General features: G+C 41.7%; 1 protein-coding gene across 1 annotated transcript in view; it reads right to left on the bottom strand.

The window, feature by feature from the left end:
- Positions 1 to 5,179: 5,179 nt before the first annotated feature.
- Positions 5,180 to 24,400, bottom strand: part of mtmr11 (myotubularin related protein 11) — a 34,856-nt gene continuing 15,635 nt past the window's right edge. The window contains exons 3-17 of the mRNA XM_007570539.2: positions 23,381 to 23,517; positions 22,192 to 22,261; positions 21,871 to 22,010; positions 21,054 to 21,138; positions 17,762 to 17,909; positions 17,536 to 17,623; positions 17,249 to 17,337; positions 15,650 to 15,777; positions 14,104 to 14,182; positions 13,111 to 13,181; positions 11,632 to 11,804; positions 11,078 to 11,248; positions 10,783 to 11,001; positions 8,945 to 9,262; positions 5,180 to 7,006 (exon numbers count right to left, since the gene is read on the bottom strand). Of these exons, the coding sequence (XP_007570601.1) occupies positions 6,584 to 7,006; positions 8,945 to 9,262; positions 10,783 to 11,001; positions 11,078 to 11,248; positions 11,632 to 11,804; positions 13,111 to 13,181; positions 14,104 to 14,182; positions 15,650 to 15,777; positions 17,249 to 17,337; positions 17,536 to 17,623; positions 17,762 to 17,909; positions 21,054 to 21,138; positions 21,871 to 22,010; positions 22,192 to 22,261; positions 23,381 to 23,517 (2,339 nt within the window). The 3' untranslated portion in view covers positions 5,180 to 6,583. The remainder of the gene's footprint in view (positions 7,007 to 8,944; positions 9,263 to 10,782; positions 11,002 to 11,077; positions 11,249 to 11,631; positions 11,805 to 13,110; positions 13,182 to 14,103; positions 14,183 to 15,649; positions 15,778 to 17,248; positions 17,338 to 17,535; positions 17,624 to 17,761; positions 17,910 to 21,053; positions 21,139 to 21,870; positions 22,011 to 22,191; positions 22,262 to 23,380; positions 23,518 to 24,400) is intronic.

Genomic DNA, 24,400 nt, shown 5'->3' with positions numbered 1-24,400 from the left:
CAGACCAGATGGGTCCCATATGGGTTTGTCCCCGGGTTCCACGATGGCCCCACATGGGTTTGCCCATGTAGGGCCAGAGCCCACATGGGCCCTACATGGGCCCTAGATGGTGGTGGCCCACATGGGTTTGTCCATGTGGGCTGTGGCCCTACATGGACAAACCCATGTGGGACCCATATATCAGCCCTCCTTTCCCCCACATGGGTCCCACTTAGGCATGCTGACTGGGTTATAGTTCTGTTTAATAAAATACTTTGTAACATCTAATCTACAGGTTGGTGACTCATTATCAGCATCTGGGTTCAGTGAATTTTCATTGTTCTGGTTTATTTTCATGGAGTGATTCTCTGTATTACAGCAGCTTCCTGTTTAGCTGCCCTTTCACGCTCACCATCGTGTCTCACTTTAATTTCCTGTACAAAGTAACCCAATCAGACCCAGTTTAACAATGAGAGCTTCCGTCAGCTCTTATCTGCAGCTGTGGACGTTGTGATGAAGCAGCAGCTCTTCATCACTCCGCTGCGCAGTGAGGTTTTCACTGAGTCGGAGGTTTTCTGGTCCTTTAAAGGCTCCGACACAGAGAAGAAGAAACGTTTGACAAACTAACTCGCTTTAAATTTACTTTCAGTTTGTATTTTGTCGCCATCTAGTGGCCAGATTAGAGAAAGCGCTAATAATGGGCTGGAGTCTGTTAGGGATCAGATTTAATCTTTCTCCTGTCTTACTCTTCCGATCCCCATTTAATTCACATTTTATCCGACACTTTATTTATGTTCTGAATATTAATAACTATAGTTACAAATGTTACGTTAGTACACAAATTTCTTTCCCCTTAAATTACTCCAGAATTATTTAGCAAAACTAAATAAGCTGAAGTTTTAAAAATTTTTATATATTTATTTAATAAATTTTTTTTAGGGATTTTTAGATTCATTCTCAGTGTAATATGTTACACTAAAGAGCCGGGATCAGCTTTAGTTGAAGAAAAAAAATGGTTTGACTAAAATGTGCGCAGCTGTGAAAAATTAGACTAAAATATCTTAAGTAAAAAAAAGAAAAAGAAAAAAAGGCACATGAGGGTCTTTGTGTATTTTATGGACTTCCTGCTGCTCTTTGAGCTCATTGGTAAAAGAGACGCGTGATGCAACTGAAGCACCTCAGTTTTGCCTCCTCCCCCTGCTGTTGCTGAGGAAGAGGAGGAGCAGGAGGAAGAGGAGGAGGAGGAGGAGGAGGAGGAGGAGGAGGAGGAAGACGCCAGAAGAAAGTGTTGAGGCGCCAGAGAGGTCGAGAAAGAAAGCGGCGCTTTGTGTTCCTCTCCTGAAATACCAGCAGATGATGATGAAGATGAGCGCACATCCTCTTCATCCCTGTCAGTGGAAACATTAGGAAGGGGAGGGGGGGCGGATCGGGTCGTTTCCTCCTCAGGAAGTGGGGGCGCCGCCGTGCGTCCTCATTTAAAGAGGCTCGGCGCTGTTTTTGTCCAACATGACGCTCGTCGGAAAGCAGCTCGCTGGATTCTGGATGTTACCATGAGAGCAACCGGCATGGATCTGCTGTGGAGGATCCTCACTGCGCTCAGCTTCGACTGCTTCAAAGACTCATCTTCATCACGGTGAGACCCCCAACCCATCATCATCATCAGTAATCCACCTGATTTTTCTTTGAATTCGGGCTGAAATGGCCGGAACCATCCAGCTGGCTGCAGCTGGTGGGCGTCTGCTGCTAAAAACAAAACAAAACAAAACAAAACCAGTTTCTGGTCGCTTCCAGTGCTCGCTCATATTTTTAGTCCCAAATATGGATATTCAGCCTCTTGTTCCGTTTTTTAAAGATAATCCTTTATTGCGTAACTCTGTCCACCTCATGCAAAGAGCTTTAAATGACCATATTTCACTGCTTAAAAATAACAATTGAACCGTTTAAATGTCGGCACAGGACGTGGAAAATGATTCACTTCTAAACACTAAGAGGAAATATGGCACCCACTTCTCAGCTGCAGTGACAACAGGTTTCCTAAGTCAGGGGATGCTCTCATTTTCTCCAGCTCTGCATCATGGAGCCACTTTCTGTCCCTAAATTGAATCAAATCTTAAGTTACGGCCTGCATCATGCAGAAATCCAGCCAGAAATATTCACATTTAGCCTTAATCCTGCACAGAAGCAATGACCCAGAATGTTCAGATGTTGTTTCTAACAGGTTTCAGCCTTTCATAGAAGAAACATCCAGGCCCACACCTAAACACATAGAACTGTCAACAGTCTGTTTAGGGTTGTGCAATCTGCCTTTAACTCCACCCAGACTGGCCTAATTTCAGGTCTGACCAGTTAGGTTTTAACCAAATCAACTTGAAGACAAACATGATGGGTCACGTTCAGCACTGGAGAAAAGTCACCATCACCTGCAGGCTAATTCTATGATTCAACGTCCTTTTCTGCAAGACGACATTGACCAAAATGTTAGAGGCATTTAAACATGAGAGAAGACACGTTCAGCTCACTTCAAGGATTCTGTTGGTTACTGATAAAATTTACAACACTTCTCATCGTCCAAATGGATTTATTCTGATTTAAAGCAGAGAATCCGTTCTGCACCGGAAATCTTCAAGTAACTCTAAATTTGTATCAAGAAATTAAAAGGTATCATAGTCGTTTCAGCAGCCCACTGTAAAGTTAACTTATGCATCAAAAATCAATTTTTGATCAATCAGAATATCTGATGTCTATTGAAAATGCAGGAACACATTTGCTCCCAGAGTTACCTTGGCTTACACCAAGTGAACCTGTTATTCTGGAAAACTGAGATGGAAAACCTGGTTCTGCTCAGCAGTTCCTGCCTGGTCGTCTCACACATTTCCAGATGTTTGGTATCAGTGATGAGGCGACATCAGCAGGTGAACTGCTGCAGCAAACTCCCATCTCTGTAGATAAATGCAATCGTTACTTAAAGGATGACATATTTAGATATCACTATCTGTAAAATATTTCCTAATTTATCTCTAGTAATGTCCTTAAAGACGTACGTCTGAGACTTCAACAACTCATCCTTGATATTACGACTGTAAAGGACTGAAGCACAGAAACGTAAAGCTGTGTGTGATAACAGCTTTGGGGAGTCTGTGCAAAACTTTTCCATTTTAAATCGTGAGCATTTAGTTACATGAGACATTAAATATGATGACACTGTAAACAGATGATATGAAGCTTTGTTTTTATATTAATGTGGCAGGAACAACACACATTAACTAACATTGCTGCAAATGTGCCAGAATTTTCCTTCTGGCTTTTTCATCTGTTATTATTGGATCAATTTAAAATTTGTTTTGCTGAAAAGAAACAAAAGGTTATAAAAACTCAGGAAAGTTAAAGTGAACTTAACTCTACATATTTGGTCAAATATAAGCAACACAAAACAAAACAATCTACAATATAATTATTGTAAAAATTACAGAATGCCATTAAAATAAATTTAATGCATCAAGATGGCAAAACACAAGTGGTCGCATGGTAAGATTAGGAGAGCGTTCCTATTATTCAAAATGATAAATTTGATGTTATGAACCAGTTTGTTTTTTTTTAATAGACAATATGTGTTAAGAGCTCTGATTGGCTGGGGGATCAGAGTTTCTTCTTGATGTAGAATAATAGCGGTCCAATAACAGAGCCTAGAGGAACCCCACATAACCCAGGTTAATGGCTAAGGGAAACAAAATACTATTTTATCTAAATAAGATTTAAACGTTTTGTGGAAAAATAGAATGAAAGAATGTTGCAATAAAGTTGGAAAAACAAATAGAGGCCATCATTCAGTCAGTCGGGGTAAAGGAACAAAACAAATATAGATGGGTTTGGGAATCAAGCATTTGTGAGGTTTTTATGATATTTTTATCCACTGCATAGCCATTTAATACCTTAAAAACACATAATAAAATCCTGAAAATGACCCAGAATGAGCAGGAAACCATAATAAGGTAAAATTTCATCTCACTTCCAGCTAAATGAATTCCAGGCACACATTGATTTTCATAATCTGTTAATAACAGAAAACATTTTACCTCACATTGACTCCCAGCTGGAATAAACCAGCTCTGAAACCATCACATTTAAGTACAAAGATGAAATTTTAGGTTAAGTGATGGTAACTGGGTTATTCAGGCCTAAAACCTCAAGACTTTAAAACAAAAAAAATATTTTAAATGATAACAGTCCATAATAACCTTCAAAAAGCTGGTTCTTATGTTCTGAGAAAACGGCTGAATTAAACTTTAACTGTTGATCATTTATATCAGCAGGCCATCTGAAGTGAGATCGTTATGGGACTGAGGATACATCCCTGAGGGACTCCATGAATGAGTGTTAATCCCGTCTCTCCCCAGGTCTCCTGCTAAGCTCAGCTCCAGCCAGGCTGGCAGCTTGGAGAGCAGCTCCCTGACAGGCTCCCTGTCGCTGGGGCCCGACCTGCCGCACTGTCAGTGCTGCATCACCTACGAGGTGCGGCTCAAGCGCCTCTCGTGCGGACACCTCTTCTGCAGCCCCTGCTGCGACCAGATCGTCAACATGGCCTTTGAGGACATCGAGGGTCTGTCCGAGTACCCCTGCCCAATGTGCAAGTCCATCCGGCAGCTGGGCGGCCTGGCCCCGTCCTCCTCTGGGTACCTCTACGGGCCCTGCGGGATCCTGCAGGAGCCGTGCACCGGGAGTCGGTGGGGGTGAAAGTCTTTCCTCACATGCTGGACTTCAGATTTCCTCAGCTCTGAATGCACTGCCTCTGCCATTAAGCTCACTTTGGACTAAAGTTAGTCATTCCACATTATGTTGTCTGTCTTGTTTTTTTTATGGTAACCTGCTGAAACGACTGAGAATGCTCAGTAAGTACCAGGATGCATTTCCAGAGACGGGTGGAAAGATCAGCACAATGAAAGTGGAAGAACACGTTCATTTCATCCCAAAGTGTTCAACGAAACGCCTTGTGAGTCGTTCCTGGAGACGTCACAGGAGCTGAAGTGGATGTTTACTGTCAGTATTCACCTTTTTCATTTGCACATGAACTCTTAAAGCGGTTTTATCCTGCGTGTCGGTTTTTAATCCTGATTTTACTGTAAAGGCGCCATGCTACTTTAAAGTGTTCCAGATCATTTTGTACGTATTTATTTTGTTAAAAAATAAAGTTCGTGAGCCTGTGTACGACAACGTGTTTATTCGGGGAAATTCATGTTTTCATGAGCAGAAATGAGAAACACTTTGTTCATCACAAGCAAAACATGCTGGTACAAAAAACCAAAAATAATATTTACATCTGGCAAATTTTAAACAACGTCCGTACCAAAAACTTTAAATAACAGATGAAAACAGCAGCAGGGGTGAAACTTTCCATGACAGGAGCAACGTGTTTCTAGGGAAGACGAACAGGTTGGCAAGCTGAGTGCTTCTGTGTTGAATATTTACAGTAATTAACTGAGGTACCGTCCGGCAGGAGATCAGGACTGATGGCTGTTATCCTGCTTACAAATTAAGGAACTTTTTTTTTTTTATTAGTGGAACGTTTCCGACTTCAAATTGAAACAAGCAGAAAAATTAAAATGTAAACAAAGCTTCCCTTTGCTCCCAATACTGGCCTCCTATTAGAAAAACACTAACCTGATCAGAAATGACTCCTTTCCACATGTTACAACTAGAATTGCGAATTAACACTCAGAACTATATAACCAACATCTTTCAGTATGAAGTTCCATAATTTTCCAGACAAATTTACAAGATTAGCCTCCAAATACTTGTGCAATCATCTAGTTTTATCTGGATGAGCGAGGCAGCTGATTCAGATGTCTTAAAGGGATATTTCACTGCTTTTTTTACCATCTGATGTAATGTTGATGTATGAAACCTAGAATGAACCAGGTTGGAACTCAAAACCAGAAAATACTTACAAAAAATAGCAGTAAAGTGATCAAGATGAATTGTGGCAAATGAAAGATAAAGGACGCAATTTAAATATAAAAATTCAGACTTCAGTTTTAGAAAAACGAAAAAGTTCTGGAGGCAGATTTCTACAACATGATGCAACAAGAGAAGCTAAATCGGACTCTTCTGGCTGTGAGACGGTCCGAGCTGTGCCTGCAGACACATTTAATACTGTGGAGTGAAAGTAGGCCCCGTTGCTGCAGCGGCGGAGGGATACGAGACCAAAAATAGATCCCATGTCCTAAATTCCTCATTGAAGCCGGAGGTTGGAGCACCGGCGGCTTTCAGAAACCGTCGACAGAAAAATCTGTTTGCATATTGAGTAATCACACAGCGTAGAGGTTGACAGTACTGAACAGGTCCGGTCCGGTCCGGTCCAGCAGCCTCCCAGTTCATCTGAGCAGTGTGGGAACAGAACCGAGTCACTTTGAAGATAAACCGCCGGCCGTTCCTCGGCTTCATTTCTTGGTCTTTTTTTGCATTTCTGTTGAGTCTGATTTCATTTTAAAGAAAAAGTAGAAAATGGATGTTTGTCTGTACAGAACACAGCAGAGTTCTTCTTCCAGGCCCGTTGTCACCCATAACGGGACCACATGGGCCTCATACTGGTTTCACAGGCTCCTGGACCTCAGGAAGTGAGCGACGAGCCGTTGCTTTTAGGCAGCTTGGTGGCGCCGGGCGGCGGATGGTAGCGAGGGTCCGACCGCGTTTCTGCTACCGCCGAGTGTCCGAACAGGAAGGAGTGTTTGGGGCCGTCCCTGGTGGGCCTGGGGGGCGGCGCTGAGGCAGAGGGGGGGCCCCTGGAGGTGCGCTGGTTGGTGGAGGTAGGCGGGGGGGTGGATTTGGGCCGGAGCGCCGAGTAAAGGAAGGTGCTGTTGTTGGTGCTCTGGTTCAGGTTGGTGTCGGGTCGCCGGGGGTCGGAGGTCACGGTGAGCGAGTCGGGAGCAGCGCGGGGGGAGAGCTGGGTCAGCTGGTCCCGGAGCTGCTGCACCTCCTGGGCCAGACGGTCCACCGGGTGGGGCCGGTTGGCCGACACCGGGTGGGAGAAGGCCTGAGAACAGAGAGAGGGTCAGTTCGTCCCGATACCCCGAAATAAAACCAATTTATTACAGGATCTGTAATAAACTAATAGCATTTTAATCGAAAACCATACATTGATAACATTTTCAATTCAAAAACACATTTTGCAGCTAAATTACAGATATGTGAGCTCAACAGCAAAGATATTTACTGTTTTTAATCTGTTTTTTAAATTATTCAACCATCAGATTGGTGCAAAGTTCAGTTTTCCTGTGAACCGCTGATCATTCATGGAACTTTATTATAAATGTGAACTGTGGACACTGACGTTAGCATTGGGGTCGTCTGTCCTGCTGCTATTTTAGGCTGGAAAAGCTTTGCCGTTAAGCTAGCTCCTTTTAGCTTTCCCAGCGCCCATCAGATCATTTTCTGAAGCAGACATTAACCCCCAGAGGGCTCAGAGAAGCAGCTTTGTTGTTCATCGCTGCCGTTAGCAGATGTAGCTTGTGTGTCAGATTTATGTGTGCACCAGAAACGTGAATAAAAAGGTTCCAGCATAGAACTGAATACTAATGCACATCATATTTTAGATTATTACGTGTAATTTGTTCCTCCTTTTGACATTTATGCTCTGCTTGTTGTTGGTTTGACACAAAAAAAGGGATAAAACACTGAGATTGGTTTGATTCTGCAAAGAACAGCAACAAAAATAATCTGCATTAAATCCAGGGTGAAAAAACTAAAATATTAGTTTAGATTAAGATCACTGAGGAGCTCCAATAGTCGATTCACTGCAGAGATCTGAGTTTATCATTTCAGGCCTGAAACAGCTGCTTTAAATTCTTCACCCTCACCACACAGGCCATATTAATTACCACGGCTCCCATATTTATGTATAGAAATGCTGCATGCATCAGTGCAGCTGGATAAAAATAACAGTGTGTAGCACCAGCAGACAGTCAGAGCAGCTTTTCACACCCACCAGGCTTTTTTCATTGCAAACCCAACAAAAACAATGACTGATTTCACCCTGATAAAGGAAAACGTCAGACGCCTGCAGCATTAGCAGATTACATGATTAGCTTCTCTTGCTAATTATTAGTAAGCAGTTCAGGAGCATCGTGGTTCGGTTTGCTCCAATCAAGACAAATAAAAAAATTTTTAAAATTTGGTTGGCAATAAACAAAGAACCTTTGAAAATTTATGAAATTTATTTTATCTTATAGAGCTCAACCTCTAAAAAAGTGAAAAATTCCTTTTCTTTTTTATTTCTGTGAGATTTAAACATAAAAATTATTTTACTCAAACAGACTGAAAACAGAACTTTACAGGTTCTAGGGCAAAATTTTCTGTTCAGAAAGAAAAACGAAACAAAAAGGAGGTCATGGATTTTATGAATTTAATGGATAAATGAGAATGATTTTCAAATCTCTTCATTTTCAAAATCATTTCTTTTGTAAAAAAATCCTGTTGCATATTTTTATGTTTTTGAATCAGATCTAAAGGTGCTAGACCAGAGTTTAGACGTTTCCAGGCTTTACCTCCTTTTCAGTGGATTAGCTGGGAGTTTTCAGAGTGATGTTATTAAACCACTTCATCCTGTGAATCATCCAGAACCTAAACTTAACACACACAGACCATTCAGTCTATTTGTGTCACTGATGATGTGTGTTCCTCTCATAACTTCAGGAACATCTATAAAAGGCTCCAAAACGTTTCATAATCACTTCCTGTAACATGAAGTGGATCCCTCTGCAGTTTAATAGCTTCCCTCTGCAGCTTGTGTGCAGTAGGCGACGGCATCCGCCCACATGGCCCTGGACTATTCTTATCATCGCCATGGAAACGGCGTTAGACGCACCACGAAGCCTCCGCTCTGCTCTGGGAGTTACTGACCAGCAGGTCCGACTGATCTGCATTTCTAAGAGGCGACGTCATCTGCTGGATTCCTCAGAGTCCTGCCACGTACCTGAGCGTGCAGCGCCCCCCGCAGGTAGCACTCCCTCCACAGGCTCATGCAGGGACCCATCAGGAGGGGCAGCAGCGGCTCGTACGGATCCAGGGGCCCCTTGGACCCTGAGGCGGTGGCCGTGTTCTGGGGCAGCTCAGTCAGGGCCCACGCCTTCAGCAGCCGCTCCAGGCCAGGCACGTTCTCACAGGACAGCGCCCTCCGGTGGCTCTTTCTGTAGGCGCCCGAGCCGCCACTGCGCCAGGGCGGCAGGTTGGCGGGGCAGGTGAAGGCGCCGCGGGAGAGCAGGAACACGGAGCCGGGGCCGGCGTCGGCCAGCTGGAGGGCCACAACACAAACACACAGGAAAGATCAAAGATTTAACAGAGAAGAGCAACAGCAGCAGCAACTCTGAGCAGGAGAACATAAAAACTTTACATTTTCAACTTCAAGGTCATTGTTAAAAACAGATAAACACATATTTATAAAAATGTACATGAGATTACAGCCAGAGGGCTAATTTCCATCTCTAGTCCCTTTGTTAGGTTGATGTTAAAACACAATAATAGACGCATAATAAAAAAAACACACGCAATGATACATAATACATTAACTGCTATATATCTTTGCAGATACTACCCATGATGCATTCTGCTTAATTATTTTTTTCTGGTGATGTTTAATAGTCTAATCTTAGAAAATGACATTAATTTAATCAAATCAAAACAATATTTCATTCCATCTAGATTACTAATCTTCCATCAACTACATGTCACACATAAAAAAGCAATATTTTTTATTTCTCCTTTTTTAGTTTATTGTCCATTCTGCTCCTCAGATTCAGATCTTTATTCATGTCCAAATGGGCTCATAATTTTAAAGTCAGTCACAATAAAAAACAATAAAATAACAGTAATTAATAATTAATCAGAGGTTATGGCACTAAATTCTCCTGCTTCAACCAGAGGAGGTTAAAAGCACAAAAGCTGTCGATCAAAATCATTCAGATGGTGGTAAGAAAAGTGAACAATAAATAAACCAATAAACTTATCCTACTTAAAAAATATACTGTTGTTGAAGAGTTGCTGATAAGTAGTTACTCTGTAAGTATGAGCTGCCACTTGCCAGGAGTTTTGATCCTGGTTGAATAAATAAAGGTTGATACAAATCCAAGGTCCATTTTATAAACAGTTAATGTGTCTCAGTGAAAATCGATGCTGTGGAGCTCAGCTGCAGCTCGGTGAAGCACAGTGCTTGTTTTACATCCACCACTAGAGGGAGCAGTGGTCTCAAGAACAGGATGTGCTGCTGCCAACAGCTGGGGCTGGGAATTTATCATACCATTAGTTCATCATGATGAAATTCTTATCAATGAGAAGAATTTTGATTTGTCACTGTCATGATAAACTCCAAATTATGATGTTTAAAAAAAAAAAATTGTCTGGATTGTTACTTTTACCGTTTTTTTTTTTTTATATTTTCTCACCCATAGATTAAAAAAATATCAATAATTTGAAAATATGATTAAATGCAGTTACTGTGTGAAGCGTAGGGGTGTAAAAGTTTTGGGTTTTTTATTATAGTTTAGTTTTCATTAGTTATTGTAGATTTTGTTTAGTTCAAAAGGCTGTACTATAATAACCTTGATGCGTGTCGTGACACAAATCACATTTCTTTCTTTGCCTGGTGTCCTAAAGAAGAGCTTTATAGACGGGAATGTTTCTCTAGAGCAGGATTTGTGTTTGCTGTGTCATGTAGTCATAGTTATAAAGTTACCTAAAAAACTAGTTTTGCTGTTTTTATTGTTATCACAACAATATAGCAGCTCTGGTTCAGGTGTTGGTGCTCAGAGCATTTACCCTGTGTGTGTCCAGGTTGGTGTTGAGGTTTCCGTTCTGCAGCAGCTGGAGCGGCGGCATCGGGGCGACGGGTTGGACGAAGCCGTCCCGCCTCTCCCGACTGTACTGCAGGGCCCAGTCCCAAACCGGAGGCAGCGGTGGGTCTGACGTGTCAGAGGAAGAGTCCGGACCCAGCATGTCCCTCCAGCCGTTAACAGGCGTGTACAACTGGCCGACATTCTGCCAAGAGTTAAAAAAAAGAGTCAGAAACGTAGTTCTGGGCAGAATGGAGGAGTTTGTCCCACGTGTTCAGTACCTGGGAGCGTTTGCATCTCTCCCGCTGGCAGTTTGACAGGAAGGTGGAGAAGAGCGGCAGGTGGACGCTGTCGTGCAGGGCCAACAGGAAGTCATCTGTCAGCTGGAAACGGGACGGGAACTGGAACCACAGGTGCCAGACGCAGTCCAGAAAGAGCAGGAAGACCGGAGACTGCAGGACAGGGAGAGGATCAGGGTGCGTTCACACCAGGCCCGTTTAGTCTGCTTTAATACAAATCTGGTTCGCTTCGTTTTCTGTGAATCAAACTCTGATGTGGACCAAAACAGTGTCTTCTTCAGAGGTTTTTGAGTCATTTCCTTCAGTAGTTCTTGGAGCAGCGCCCCCGCAGGCGAGGGGCGTGAACAGGTTTTTTAAAGGATTTGCTGTCTGAACGAGAACAGCAGGATCTGCAAATCTAACAAATATTACAATTTTGGTTCCCAATCAAACTGAGTGGATCGGACTAAGACGCCATAAGAGGAGAGGGAATATGGAGAGCTGAGGTTATGTTGGACATTCTGATCTCTAACTTGCTTTCAGTTTTGGAGCCTCACCTCCTCCTTGTCGCTCTCTCGGTGGTAGTTGATGCGGCTGTAGAAGCGGTGGCCGGCCATCACCCACTCCTTCTGCACCAGGCCCTGGAAGCCATGCTGGGTCCGATAGTGGGGGTCGCACATCACCTGGACCAGGCTGGACACCACGCAGCTCATGTCCCGGTCCTCCACCTCTGGTTTGAAACACAGCACGCATAAAGGTTTAGCTTAAAGCCAGTTTCTCCAAAAAGGAGGATTAGAGGAACAACCACCAGAGGGGGAAAACGGCTGATCACAGGTCTGCAGGATGACAAACTGCGTCTGTGTCACAGGGTGTTTTTGTTCTGCCACAGCAGATGGTGAGAAATGAGCAAACATGTTTGTCTAACGAGTTCCAACAGGATCTCACAAAGCCATAATGGTCACTCTACGTCTTCATTTTCAAAGCATGTGAAGTGCAAGCAGTGATCAAAAGCAGAGAAGAAAAAACCTCCAGAGATGCAAAAAAATGCTCCAAGGACAGATGCATGCTAACTCTGTCATCAGCTGACAACTCTGATCACTTTGGATTATAATGAAACACAAACAAAACCTTCTAAGAAGAACTTTCAATTAAAGGGCTCTGGTTGGTTTCTTGATGCAGATCCAGGTTTTAGGAAATGTTGATTTGAGGCAGTCCTCTTCTTTTATCGTTTAATCCATTTTGAGAAATGCATCAGTTCAGTAAAACAGCCCCGCATCATGATGTAGCCACCACCGTGCTCAACAGCTAACACAGTGTTTTCAGAGCGTCTATCCATGTAAATGCACTTCTCTCCATTCTGACCAAGCAGCTCAGTGTTTGTAAAGTCTGTGAATCTAAATTCGGACTGCAGCTAACAATTATTCTACTAATTGATTATTCTGTCGATTAGTCGGATAAAATAAATTGGCACATTCTACTGATATTTCATTTAACTACTTAAACTTATTTTATGAAATACAAATAAATAATTAAGTCCCTTTTAAAACAGTAATAAAAAATGTTATTGCCTAAAATGCAGTAACAGCATTCCTTTAGTGAACGCTTGATTATTTCTAGCAAAGGAAGCATCAGCAGCTAAAACAATAATTCTCACATCAACACGTGAAAAATGATTTTGATTAACAGCAGAAGGTGATTAAACAAGAGATTTTTTATTTGAACCAGTGAAGCTGAAATTAAATTAACTCTGATAGGTTTAGAGTCTCCTTCAGAAGCTAAACTAAGTCACATCACATGATAAAGTCTGCAGTAAGACGCCGTGGTGTGGATTTACCTGTCAGGTGAAGCAGCGGTCGCTGCGTATCTTTTGTTTGGAGGCTTTTAACTGTGCATGTAGGTCCAGTGGAGTGTGGTTGTTCCTGCTAACGCGCTACTTCACTCTGAGCCCTAATGTGGCTTTAATGAGGAGGACTGACGTGAATAATGAATGGATGGACTGAATGATGTGAGCCAGGGTCCGGCGTCATGTGACTCACCCTGCAGAGCCACAGTCAGGTGACCGCTGCGCAGCAAACAGGAAACCTCTGATGCCTTCCTCAGACACGACCTGGACACACACACACACGCGCACACACACACACACACACAGAGAAAGGTGAAGGAACGACATTCCCCAGAGTGTTTATGTTGGAGTAAAAAGGAAATATTTGCAGTTTTGAGTGAAACGATGCTGACTGAGCAGCTACTCTCTCTGAGGATCCTGGAGGATTTCTGTCTGGTTCTGCTTCTCTAAGAAGCGAAAACCGAACCCTGGAGCCGTTCAGTTGGCAGGAAATATTCTGCCTCTGGTTCTGCTGGTCTGAACGTAAACCTCAACCAAAACAACCAAAAAGACTAAATCTGTGCTTTTTTTAATAAATAATAATAATAATGATAGAGAGGCTGCCTCATATCTCTCATCCATATGTTCTAGTCAGTAGTTACATATAGTTAAATATTATTTTCCCAAAATGTAATGGCAGCGATAAGATGCAGCAGCAGACTTTAAGAGGAGAAGAAGGAAGGAAAGAAAGAAAAAAAGAAATATTACCAGAAGGAAGGAGAGAAGAAAGACTGAAGGAAGGGCAGATGAAAGAAGGAAATATTGACAAAAGGAAGGAAGGACGGGAAGAAGGAAGGAAGAAATGAACAGATGAAAGGAGAACTAGAAAGAAAAAACATTTTGATCAATGAAAAGGAGGAAAAAAGGGAGAAGGAAGAAAAGAGGGAAGACAGGATGAAAGGATGAAAGGAAGGAAGCTTAGAGGTCTGGAAGTGAATCTAAAAGTTTGGTTTTCCTTCCAGGAGAAAAACATCCAAATATCTTCACAGTGTTGCAGGTGAGTTGAACGTCTGGAAGATTAACTGCTGTCATGCTGCATGCCTGGTGCATTATGGGAGCTGTAGTTTTTTTAACATTATGACACCCAAACGAGCAAAAAGCTTCTGGAAGATGAATGTGAGAGAAACTGCAGACTGTGAGGTTTTACCTGATGTAGTCCAGCCAGTGTGTTCCCTCCAGCGTGGATAACCATTTATCATCAGGCACCGACACAGACGAGGAGATATCTGAAACCCAAACATGACCTCAGAACCCAGAAACTACACACACACGAAAACATTCAGATCTGATCCCATTTCATCAACAGTTATATGAGGAGTAAAACCCACATAAGGCTGAGCCAATCAGAGCATCTAGTTTCATTATGAAGGACCAAATCCTCCCGGTAACCGACTGAATTCATGTGTGGGTGTTTTTTTCCACAGCAGAGAGCTCTGCGCTGTGAAACAAGACAAAACACAGAGCTGATAAATGTGTGAGCTGCGATAAAGAGCGACCTTCACACACCGTTTCTGTGAGAGTACGGATGGCAGATGAGCATGTGAAGCTGAGGTGGAACATGCTGCTGGGCTCTTTGTTACTCTGTCACCTTGTGAACTCAAATCTAACAGCTGTACGGAGGGTTGAAGGTCATACAGACCATTTTGCACTTTTGCTCTTTTTGTACCAGATAAATTCAATCATCTTTCTGCCTTAAACCATTTTTTCCTTTCATTCTGTTCTTGGGGGCGTTTTATATGTACTTTAACAACGATTACTTTCTAAAATGTGCTCCTAATCTGCTGCAGGAAGATAAGATTACTGTATATGACTCCAATAAATCATATCTGCTAAAGAAGGTAAAGGGAAAGGTCTATTTGACTTTATTTTCTGGTATCTGGATGAACTTTTCAGGATAACGTAATTTGCATAACTGGAAATTCGTTTCAAAAATGCAAATTAAAGCGATATTCAAACGTTTTTTTCTAAACTTAATAAAGTTACTTCCAATAACGTCATTAGCAATGTACCGCTAACTAACAGGTTAGCTGCGCTAACCCTATAGAGCTAACCACAGACAGTTTCACCAACAGTGAAGTGATATACCAACATGGTATTAAGCAGAAGCTAATGCTAACACAGAACTAACTTTCAATATGTTGTTACTCGCTGTGTATGAACGTCAACATGTGGTAGAACATAGTTCAACAAGCTAATGACACCCACCTGTTCGGTTTGAATCACAGAAGTGAACTCGTGTAGTTTGTGTAGAATTTATTTTACTCTTTTACATTAAAATAAACAAAAAAACTTAGATTTATGTTGTAAATATAACTGAGGAACCTTCTAGTTTTATCAGTTTTATGGAAATCGTCCTGAAATGTAAGAGCTTTGGAAAATAGATTCACTTCCATCACACAGATTTATGGCAGATATGAACACTTGGTTTTCTGCGCCATCTGAACACATGTTGGTTCAGGTGTAACATGTATTTAATACCTTATGGGGACAACTTTCCTGACACATATTACGTTGTGGGGACAAATGGTGTTTTTGGCTTATGGGTCAGGTTTAGGACTAAGGTGTGAATTGAGTTTTGATGCTGTAAAAATGAATGTAGATCAATGGAAAGTCACCACAAAGATGGCGTGTGTGTGGATGTGAGTGTGTGTGTGTGTGTGTGTGTGGATGTGAGTGTGTGTGTCTGAGCCCACCTCCCAGACAAAGGGCCCGCAGGCGGCTGTGGGCCAGCTGGATGTCGGCGGGTGACGGCAGCTCGTCGCCCAGCTCCACCACCACGCACAGAGACGACTGACAACCAAACAGAACCATCTCCAGGTTCCTGCAGAGCACAACGCCACACTGGGTTACTTTACAACCAGCTCACCTTTGGTGTGTTACAAGAGAAATAAAGAAAGTACACCCTCTGTAAATTCTAAGATTTTAGACATAATGAACATAAATGTTAAAGTTAGTGACAGGACAGAAGAAAAAGCTTAAGTATTGGAGGAGAAAACTTCTTTTTATAAAAGTAAGTTTAAGTTTCCTCAAATCTGAGGTCAGCTGACAAAGATACCAAACATGGCAGAATCCTTGAAAAAATAAATAAATCAATGACCTAAATTTGACCGAAAAGCTGGGCAGAAACTAATATCTGGAAACGTTGCTGACCTGAAGCAATGCCAGATTGAACATTAGGGCCAAAATACCAGCAAAATGACGAGAAAAGCTCAACGTCACACAGAAGAAGGCTAATCAGAGCTATCGTGGGTTAAAGTGGTTCTGCAATCATGAGGTGGACTCAGTTTTTTGTCACCTGGCTTATAAGTAATGATTTTTTAAAATTCTGTATAATTTCTTCTTCTGTGGTGTCTCCAGTCACAGCAGGAAGTTGTTCATAAATAGGGAAGTAAGAAGAGAGCGTCAAAACTAGATTCTGCTGCTGTGACTCTAAGCAGCTTTTAATCTGCAGCTTTAATAAGTAGCTTGTGGCTTTCAGCTGTTCCAATGTGTTTCCTGTTCAGGGAGCGATAAAACTTATCTGAGCTTCTTCTCAACACAGTGACAAAAATAAACTCCAGCTGCAGAGTAAAAAGACGACAGTCAGCAGTAAACCTGCACAGCACAACCGACAGAAAGGAAGATAGAGATCAGCTAAAAGACTTTAAAAAAACTAAATTAAAGAAGCTGTAATCTGTGGTGAGGTGATTTTCCATTTCATTTTCATGTTTGACAGTATCATCAGTAGATAAAGCAACGTCTACCATTTTAAATATTGTTTTGTAATAAGTTATAAAAAGTTGATAGCTTTAAGCAAAAGGAACGTGGTTGTTACAGACAATTCAAATTATCAGATATTTATTTGATTTGATAGCTTATTTAGCTGAAATAAAAGCTTGTGCTTTGATTTAAATGGTTGCTCAGAACATAAACACTCATCTTAACTGAATGAATTGGTTTCCTGGAGGCTAAACAGCCATTTTTAGACTTTTAATACACATAAAAATCAGGTGATCCAGCTTAAAAAGAATTGTGTTCATTTGTTTCAACTAATCAAATTAAGTTTATCCAAGTAAATATACTAAGTTTATTGTCATGTTAAACAATCGTAAATAAAGTGAGCTGGACAACCTTAATTTGATTACTTATAATGAACCGACTCAATATTTTTAAGTTGGAGCTCCATTCTATTTTTCAGAGTAGATATTTAAACCAAGACAAGAGACTAAAACCTAAATGTCACCCAACCTAAACCTCAGAGTTTATTGAGATCAAACAGTCCTGATTAAACAGATGCCGCTGCGTTCCCAGACCTGATGTCGTCTTTCTCGTGGTAGATGTTGTTCTGGAAGCTGGACATGCGCAGCAGGTCGCTGCCTCTGGGATGCCTCCAGCACCAGCGCTGCAACAAACCAAAACCAGAGCGTCACCCTGCCGCGTTACACATTCCACAAAAACAACTAAATTAAAATTAATTCATCCTGAAAGAATGTCAACGAGAAGCTGAAACATCAGCAAACCACTTCAACACATCACAACTTTAAAAACACAACATGTTCAGAAGCGGCGTTGTGAATCAAAGGGTGTTTCTGAAGCCTACAGGTATCCGTCCTTCGTTGAAGTGGGCAAAACTCTTCTTCAGCTCTGTGTCCAAAACCTTCTGAGGAACGACGATGAACTTCGACAGGCTGTCAGGAAGCAGAAAGAACGGCTTTAGTTGTTTCATGTTAAAAACACATCAGAGGACGCATCAGCAGAGCCTGAGGTGCCGCCTGTCTGTCTGTCTCTCTTCGTTTTCACTGTGTTTGCACAGCCTGAGGTTTTACCTGTTCGACATTTCGAAGCGGTCGTTGACGGAGCTGACCCTCCAGCTCGTGGCGCCGCAGCGCTCCAGCTCCTGCTCCCAGTCCGAGGCGGATTCAAACCAGTTCATGTGGGAGTCTCGGCGGCGGTTGCTTAGGAACTGCTTCATTTCTGGAGGAGGAAAAGCGATTCAAACACAAGGTTTGGATTTTTTATTCAGATATCATCTGTGACACTTTGAAGAGGAGAGCAGATATAGTATTTAAATTAGATTACACCACCATTTGCTGTTTCTCAGTTTTATACAGCTGTGATAAGAAAGTACACAACTTTACATTTCTGGAGTTTCTGTGTAAAATTTTTGCTTATTTCATAATAAAAAGGGATTTTAGGAGTTTACTGAGTGAGTTGACACAATAAGAAAGGCAACAGCAATGACTTTGCAGCAATGAGCTCAAAAAGTGCCCCGCCCCCGGCCACATTTTGATAAACGCCAGCGTGGGCGGAGCCAAGAGACGCTGAGGGGCGTGGCTAAGTGCAGGGATCGTTACTGAACGATCTGTTCCAGCACTCAAGAAATACTTCTGGATTATTCTTAAAACGTACATCAACAAAGTGTAAAGTATATATTTACATTAATTAAAATATTACTTGTTATACGAGGGCCTTTTTTCATAATTTAAATTCAAAGTTTATAATTCAGTGCTAATGCATCAATGATCGTCACAATCGCTGTTCCAGCTTCTGACTCGCCACCGGGGGGCGTATCTGAGTGAGTTAGTTTTATACCAGAGCTTTGTAGCTCACCAATCGAAACATTTAACTGCAGCAGCCACGGATCCACCCACAGAGGGCAGCACTGAGATGGTTTTATGTTAAATACTGAAGAACTAAACAAATTTACGCGAAAATGTCAAAATTGCGCAGAAACATAAAAAACTCCCCCATGGTTTAACTTAGATAATTTCTCCAAAGGAAAAAAAAGAAGTTGATTTGGGGCTTAGTTCTGCTTTAAAGGAGGAACTAATTAAAGAATCTCTACTGAGAAAAATATTATTTACAAAAGATTTTTAATCTTTCCCTAGAAGAAAACATTCCAACATACAAAACAAACAAACAAACAAAAAACACACATTTACACAAATACACAGAAGCCTCATAGGGATGTAGAATACATCAGCATTAACATCAGTACCCAATAAGTAAAACTGGGCCGATATTAAAACCAATATTTAAGTTTGCCGGTGATTTAAATTCACAAATCTGCATCTGAATGAACAACAGGACTTCAGGAAAAAAGTCTTTTGGACACATTAGACTGAAGTTTGGCCGTGATGCACAGCACCGTTTTGGAGGAACCCAAACAGCACATCGGCACGGTGGAGGCTGGCTGATGATTTGGGCTTGTTCTGAGTCATTGACAGGACATCAAGTCCTCCTGATACAAAAGTGTTGCAATGAAATGTGCCACAAACTATTTGGGTTATTCAGTAAAATGAGGAGGAATCAAACTGTTCAAATATTACTTTCTCAATGTCAGACCACCATTTAATGTTTCTTGAATATTGTAGCAGACTCAGAACGGACACACTTGACCCTTTAGGGCAGAGTTGAACTCCAGGTCATTTAACTACTTGCTGCTGAAGGGGGCTTGCATTATTAATCCAAGAGCTGACAGTCAGCCAGAGCGGCCAGCGTAGCGTAGCTTTAGCATACCCTGATATACAGCACAGAGGGGCTCATGTTTCCATATGTGGCTGCACTCAGCAGCGTGTTTAAAAATGTTTTTAACTGCAACAAACTTCTGAGGTCTATATTAAAATAACCCCTAAATATATAATCAAGCTACTTTGGTAGCTTGATTATATATTTAGTTATGTTGGTTTAATCTTCAAATCGATGTCAGTTTCAACAGATCCCCACATGGTTACGGTTTCAAAGCCAATGTTTTCATTGTCCCGCCACCTAAGAGAACGTTTCCAATATCTGCAACTTGAGACGATGTGAGCTTTGTGTTTTATTATGGTCTGCACAGATTTCCTGATGTTTCCAATCTTACATTCTCCACAAGTTGGAGAGTTGCAGCATCGCATTCAGACGGTGCTGCAGATGGTGGGAATGACACGCAGACGGATGACGAACCGTGATCACAGATTTTTGTACATTCTGTCTTTAGACCCACCGTGAGAAAACTATAAAATGCTTCTTAGAGACCGAATGAGACGTTGAAATGGAACAAACACATGGTTTATTATTTTGTTAACTGAATTTCAATACGCATGGTTACAGATTTAAGCTCAAATGTGGATGTAAGGGAAAAACCATAAAAGAAAAGATAAAGGAGAAACGTACTCAAAAATCAGTACCTTCACGCTCAACCAGGAAGTCAAAGTCTGTAGTCACATGACAAACATTGAGCTATTTAGACAGCTGTGATGATGTGTAGCCATGGCAACAAAATGGGGCTGTGTGATATGGCTTAAAAATTATACCAAATTTGATTTCAGATGATTTTTATCCTTCACTTTTTGTCCTTAAACAATTATAATGACTGAAAATATGTTTTAAAAAAACTGCATTTTAATTTAATTTGTTCTGTGAGTTCACTTGGATTCAAAGTCAAAATAAAAAGAAGATGTAAAACACAATTGTCAAACAAGATGGTGTTTGTTGGCTGGGCTAGCAGCACTCTGAACTATGGAAACCCAAAGAGTGCAATGGTGAAGATTTAAAGTTCTAAAAATTAAATCTTCAAAAACAGAAACAGAAAATATTCCTGCCTACAGCATCACCATTCATGATGACTCTTTAAGGATACATGCATGATACGAGTCAGGAATAGATAAAAAATAGATCTATTCAAAGCTCCAACCTCAACATTATTAAACGTTTTGGAGATCGATGCCATGAAGCCAAATAATTTGTGTAATTTCTGCCAAGTTGAATGATCAAATATGCAAGCAGTTACACCAAAATGGCTGCAAAAAGAATGCAAAAGGGATATTTATGCACATATTGGGGGGGGAGGGGGGTGCATGAATACTTTTGAACCTATTGGTATATCTTTAACTGTGAACTTTAACTGTGTGTGAATTAAAGAAAGAAAATCCAATTAAATTCCACTTGTGGACCCAGATGTTTCTTGTTTATCTCTGTAGCTGTGCATCCATTTCACCCCAGAAGCTCAAATGAATCATTAAAAAGACCAAAATGAATATAACATATTACTCATCAATACATTCATCCTTGAGCTGTAAATGGACAGGACTGGTTCCAGGAAGGACCTGGAGCGGTTGCGGGCAGTAAACCACTCACCTACACTCCCCAGGGCAGCGTTCTGGAAGGCTAAAACGGAGCCGGGTTTGAGAGGCTGGTAGGTCTTGGCGATGGTGTAAGTTATCTGAGGAGGGGAACCAAGAGGTCAGGAGGACAAAAGGTCGTCAACTTACAGCAGGAAGACCTGAGGCAAATCAGAGGGGCTACAACACTGATGAGCTGCTTGATATGGCTGATGTACAGGGTGGTAAGAAACCTGAGCTTTCAATCTGGTGCACAAACACACGGGAAGAGGCTGGGCTATGAAACTGTTCTAGAAAACACCAAAAATATTGTTTTATCAGTGCTGAATAGTAAAAAAGGAAAAGATCAGGAATGTATCAATCCACTTTTTACACTTCCAATACCAATATCTGAGGTTTAGTATCGGCCGATGCAGAAAAAACAATTCACTTTAAATGTTTCTACAACTGAAACTGACAAAAACAACAGGTTCACTACCTCAGTCAAATATGCAAAAAATAAACTGCAGCAAACCTTCTTTAAAATGGTTCAGGACGTGCAATTAGGAATTCTAAATATAATGCAAAAATAAGGTATGACGTCACTCAGAGCAGAAAGCATAGAGTTACACTGCATAGATCTGCCCTTATGGATTGGGCACATTGTCACTGATACCTGGTCTAGAATTTTTTTTCGATATCCGGACCAATACAGATATTAATATTGGGTCAGATATTAAATGTGATGTAAACATCAACTCTTTGATTCTGATGAGACTCTGGCCATGCAGAATGTGTGTCATGTCCCAGTGTGTGTATTGTTGCTGTCATAAACCAATGAGATCAGGACACACCTCTATGACCTGCGCATCGGGGGTCAGGCGGTCAAACAGGAAGCACATGACTCTCATGTCCCGACAGTAGAGCACCAACTCCTCTGGAGTGAACTTCAGGGACGAGTTCGGGGTCACCAGCTTGGTTCTGTTTGGTCCGACTGAAACGCAAAGCAGGACAACAAAACTGTTAAATGTTAACTTAAGTAAAGCAGAGATAAGCTAATAGAGATTCATCACCATACCTACTATAAAACACAACCAGCGCTGCAGCCTGGCAGCAGATGCTAAAAGCAGGTGACAGTGAGCGGTACCACAGAGTGGGTTTGAGGTGTTACTCACCGGCCACCACTTTCTCTATAGATGCCAGAGCTATGTCATGATCTCCCAGGAGGATCGGATCTGCGTTGTCCTGCATCAGAAATCACACAGGAAGCCAGATGTAGATGGTTGGTGCGTCTTAACGGGTTGCTAAGATATTTACTCTCAGTATGTTGGCTTTTAGATTGTTTTTAAAAAAGGAAAAGTCAACCATCCCTCCGGGTTTAAAGACATCATGAATGGACGACTTGGCACTTAGCACCAATAATTAATTGCTATAGCGTTATTGATATAGTGGTGGACTCAGACCTGAACCTTCAGAGACACACAAAGATAGTTATAAAGTCAGTCTTCCATCACCTGAAGAACATTTCCAGGATTAAAGGACCGGCGTCTCAGTGAATCTCATCCATGTGTTTAACTGTAGTTACATTCATTACTGCAACAGCATCTTCACAGGTCTGCCTGAAAAAAAAAATCAATCCTCCAGCTGCAGATGATCCAGAACGCTGCTGCTGGCGTTCTCACTAAAACCAGGGGGATGGAGAACATCACCCAGTTCTAAAGTCCTTACAACGGCTCACTGGAGCTCAAAGAATAGACTTTAAAATACTTCTGCTAGTTTATACATCACTGAAATACATTAAAGATCTACTGTTGTATCAACCTTCCAGACCACTCAGGTCTTCTGGTTTTGTTCTGCTCTGCAGCTCCAGTACCAGAACCAAAGACATTTTTTAAGTCACATTTGATATATTCTGTATTTTTATAACAACTGATGTTTCTTTATTGTGCTTTAAAATGGCACTGTGTGCCTGGAATATACACAGTACTGTCCCTTTAACAGGCACACTGAGGTTTTGAGTTGTTGGCATTTGTCTGACCCTGGGATGAATCTGCTGGGACGTCAACTCCAGATCGATGGGTAGCAACAGCTGCTTATCTAAGGCCATTACTGAGGACTTTTTTTTGGGACAAATAGCTTTTTATCTTGTACGGACGAAGTAATAAAGGATTGCTGTCTGACTCTTGGTCGACTTTGATAGAGTATTCCACCATTTATCAAAGAAAAAATTTAATACGTACAAGTCTTCTTCATATCAGGGATAATCTTTTTTCATAACTTCCTGAATATATCCACGCTGAAAACAGGTGGCTCTTTTTTCTTGCCACAACTCCATTTTTACGGGTCAGTTAGGTGAAGACTCACATCAGCTTTGGGACTGTCCTGGGGAACAAATGCCACTCTGAAGTGGGTGCAGAAGAGGGTACCAGAGAGCCATCCTCTGCCTTCCCTGGCAGTCAGCTTCTTCCTCACCATGACCGTCCTCTGGAGGACACATTCACCTGGGAGACACACAGACCGTCTGCTGAAATTCAACAAACTTTCCAACAACACGTCGGCTTCAGAGAGGAGCAACAACAGGAACTGAAAGGAGTAAGCAGCTGGGAGTGGGTGGAACAACATCCTCCCATCTAAAGGTATGTCCTCGCATTGTTCCAGATTGTCTCTCCGATGAGCACAGCGCGCTGTACGCACACCATCAGATGTCTTCCACACATCACACCAAGTTACTATAGTGAGATTGACAAATGTGAGTCAACAATCTCACTTAGAAACAAACATGGAGGGTTTGTAAATCTGCAGCGTTCGTAAAAGATGAAGGCGTAGCTGAAATTCCAGAACTCAAACACAGATGTGTGTAAACATGATCGTAAAAGAAAGAAAAAGAAAGCAGTTTAGCAAACACACAGTAGTGAGGCAGCACATTTCCAAGCCTCCCCCAGGAATATTAAATCCCTGCCAGGAAGACTCAGAGCTTCCATGGCAACAGAGACCAGGACTGGGAGAAAACCGTCAAGAAAACGCTTCAGTTTCACTGAAAAGATCAGCAGAGGAGAGGCTGCTGTCACAATAAGCCTCCTGAGGAGGAACTAAATTCCTTTGGTGCCTATGTGAAAAGGAACTGGGACAGCCTTTCAGTCTTGGGCTCGGCCCAGTCTTTCAGGAGGAAACCAACACATAAACAGGAAACTGCCATTTTTACAGATATTACACTTCCTTCTGCTGCTGAAAATCACTTTTTACCCTCCATCATTTTTCTGATTGCACAAGAGAAGTTTAAATCAAGCAGCATAAACTGTAATTAAGCTTTAAAACCACCCCGGATTGGATCCAGCAGCAGAGATTGCAGCGACTGAGCACGGAGGGTTTGCAGTGTGTGGTTCT

Source organism: Poecilia formosa, unplaced genomic scaffold (assembly GCF_000485575.1).
Source record: "Poecilia formosa unplaced genomic scaffold, Poecilia_formosa-5.1.2 Scaffold263, whole genome shotgun sequence".
Taxonomy (NCBI): Eukaryota; Metazoa; Chordata; class Actinopteri; order Cyprinodontiformes; family Poeciliidae; genus Poecilia; species Poecilia formosa.
The sequence above is the reverse complement of the archived record's forward strand: the minus strand, read 5'-3'. Positions and strand labels throughout refer to the sequence as shown.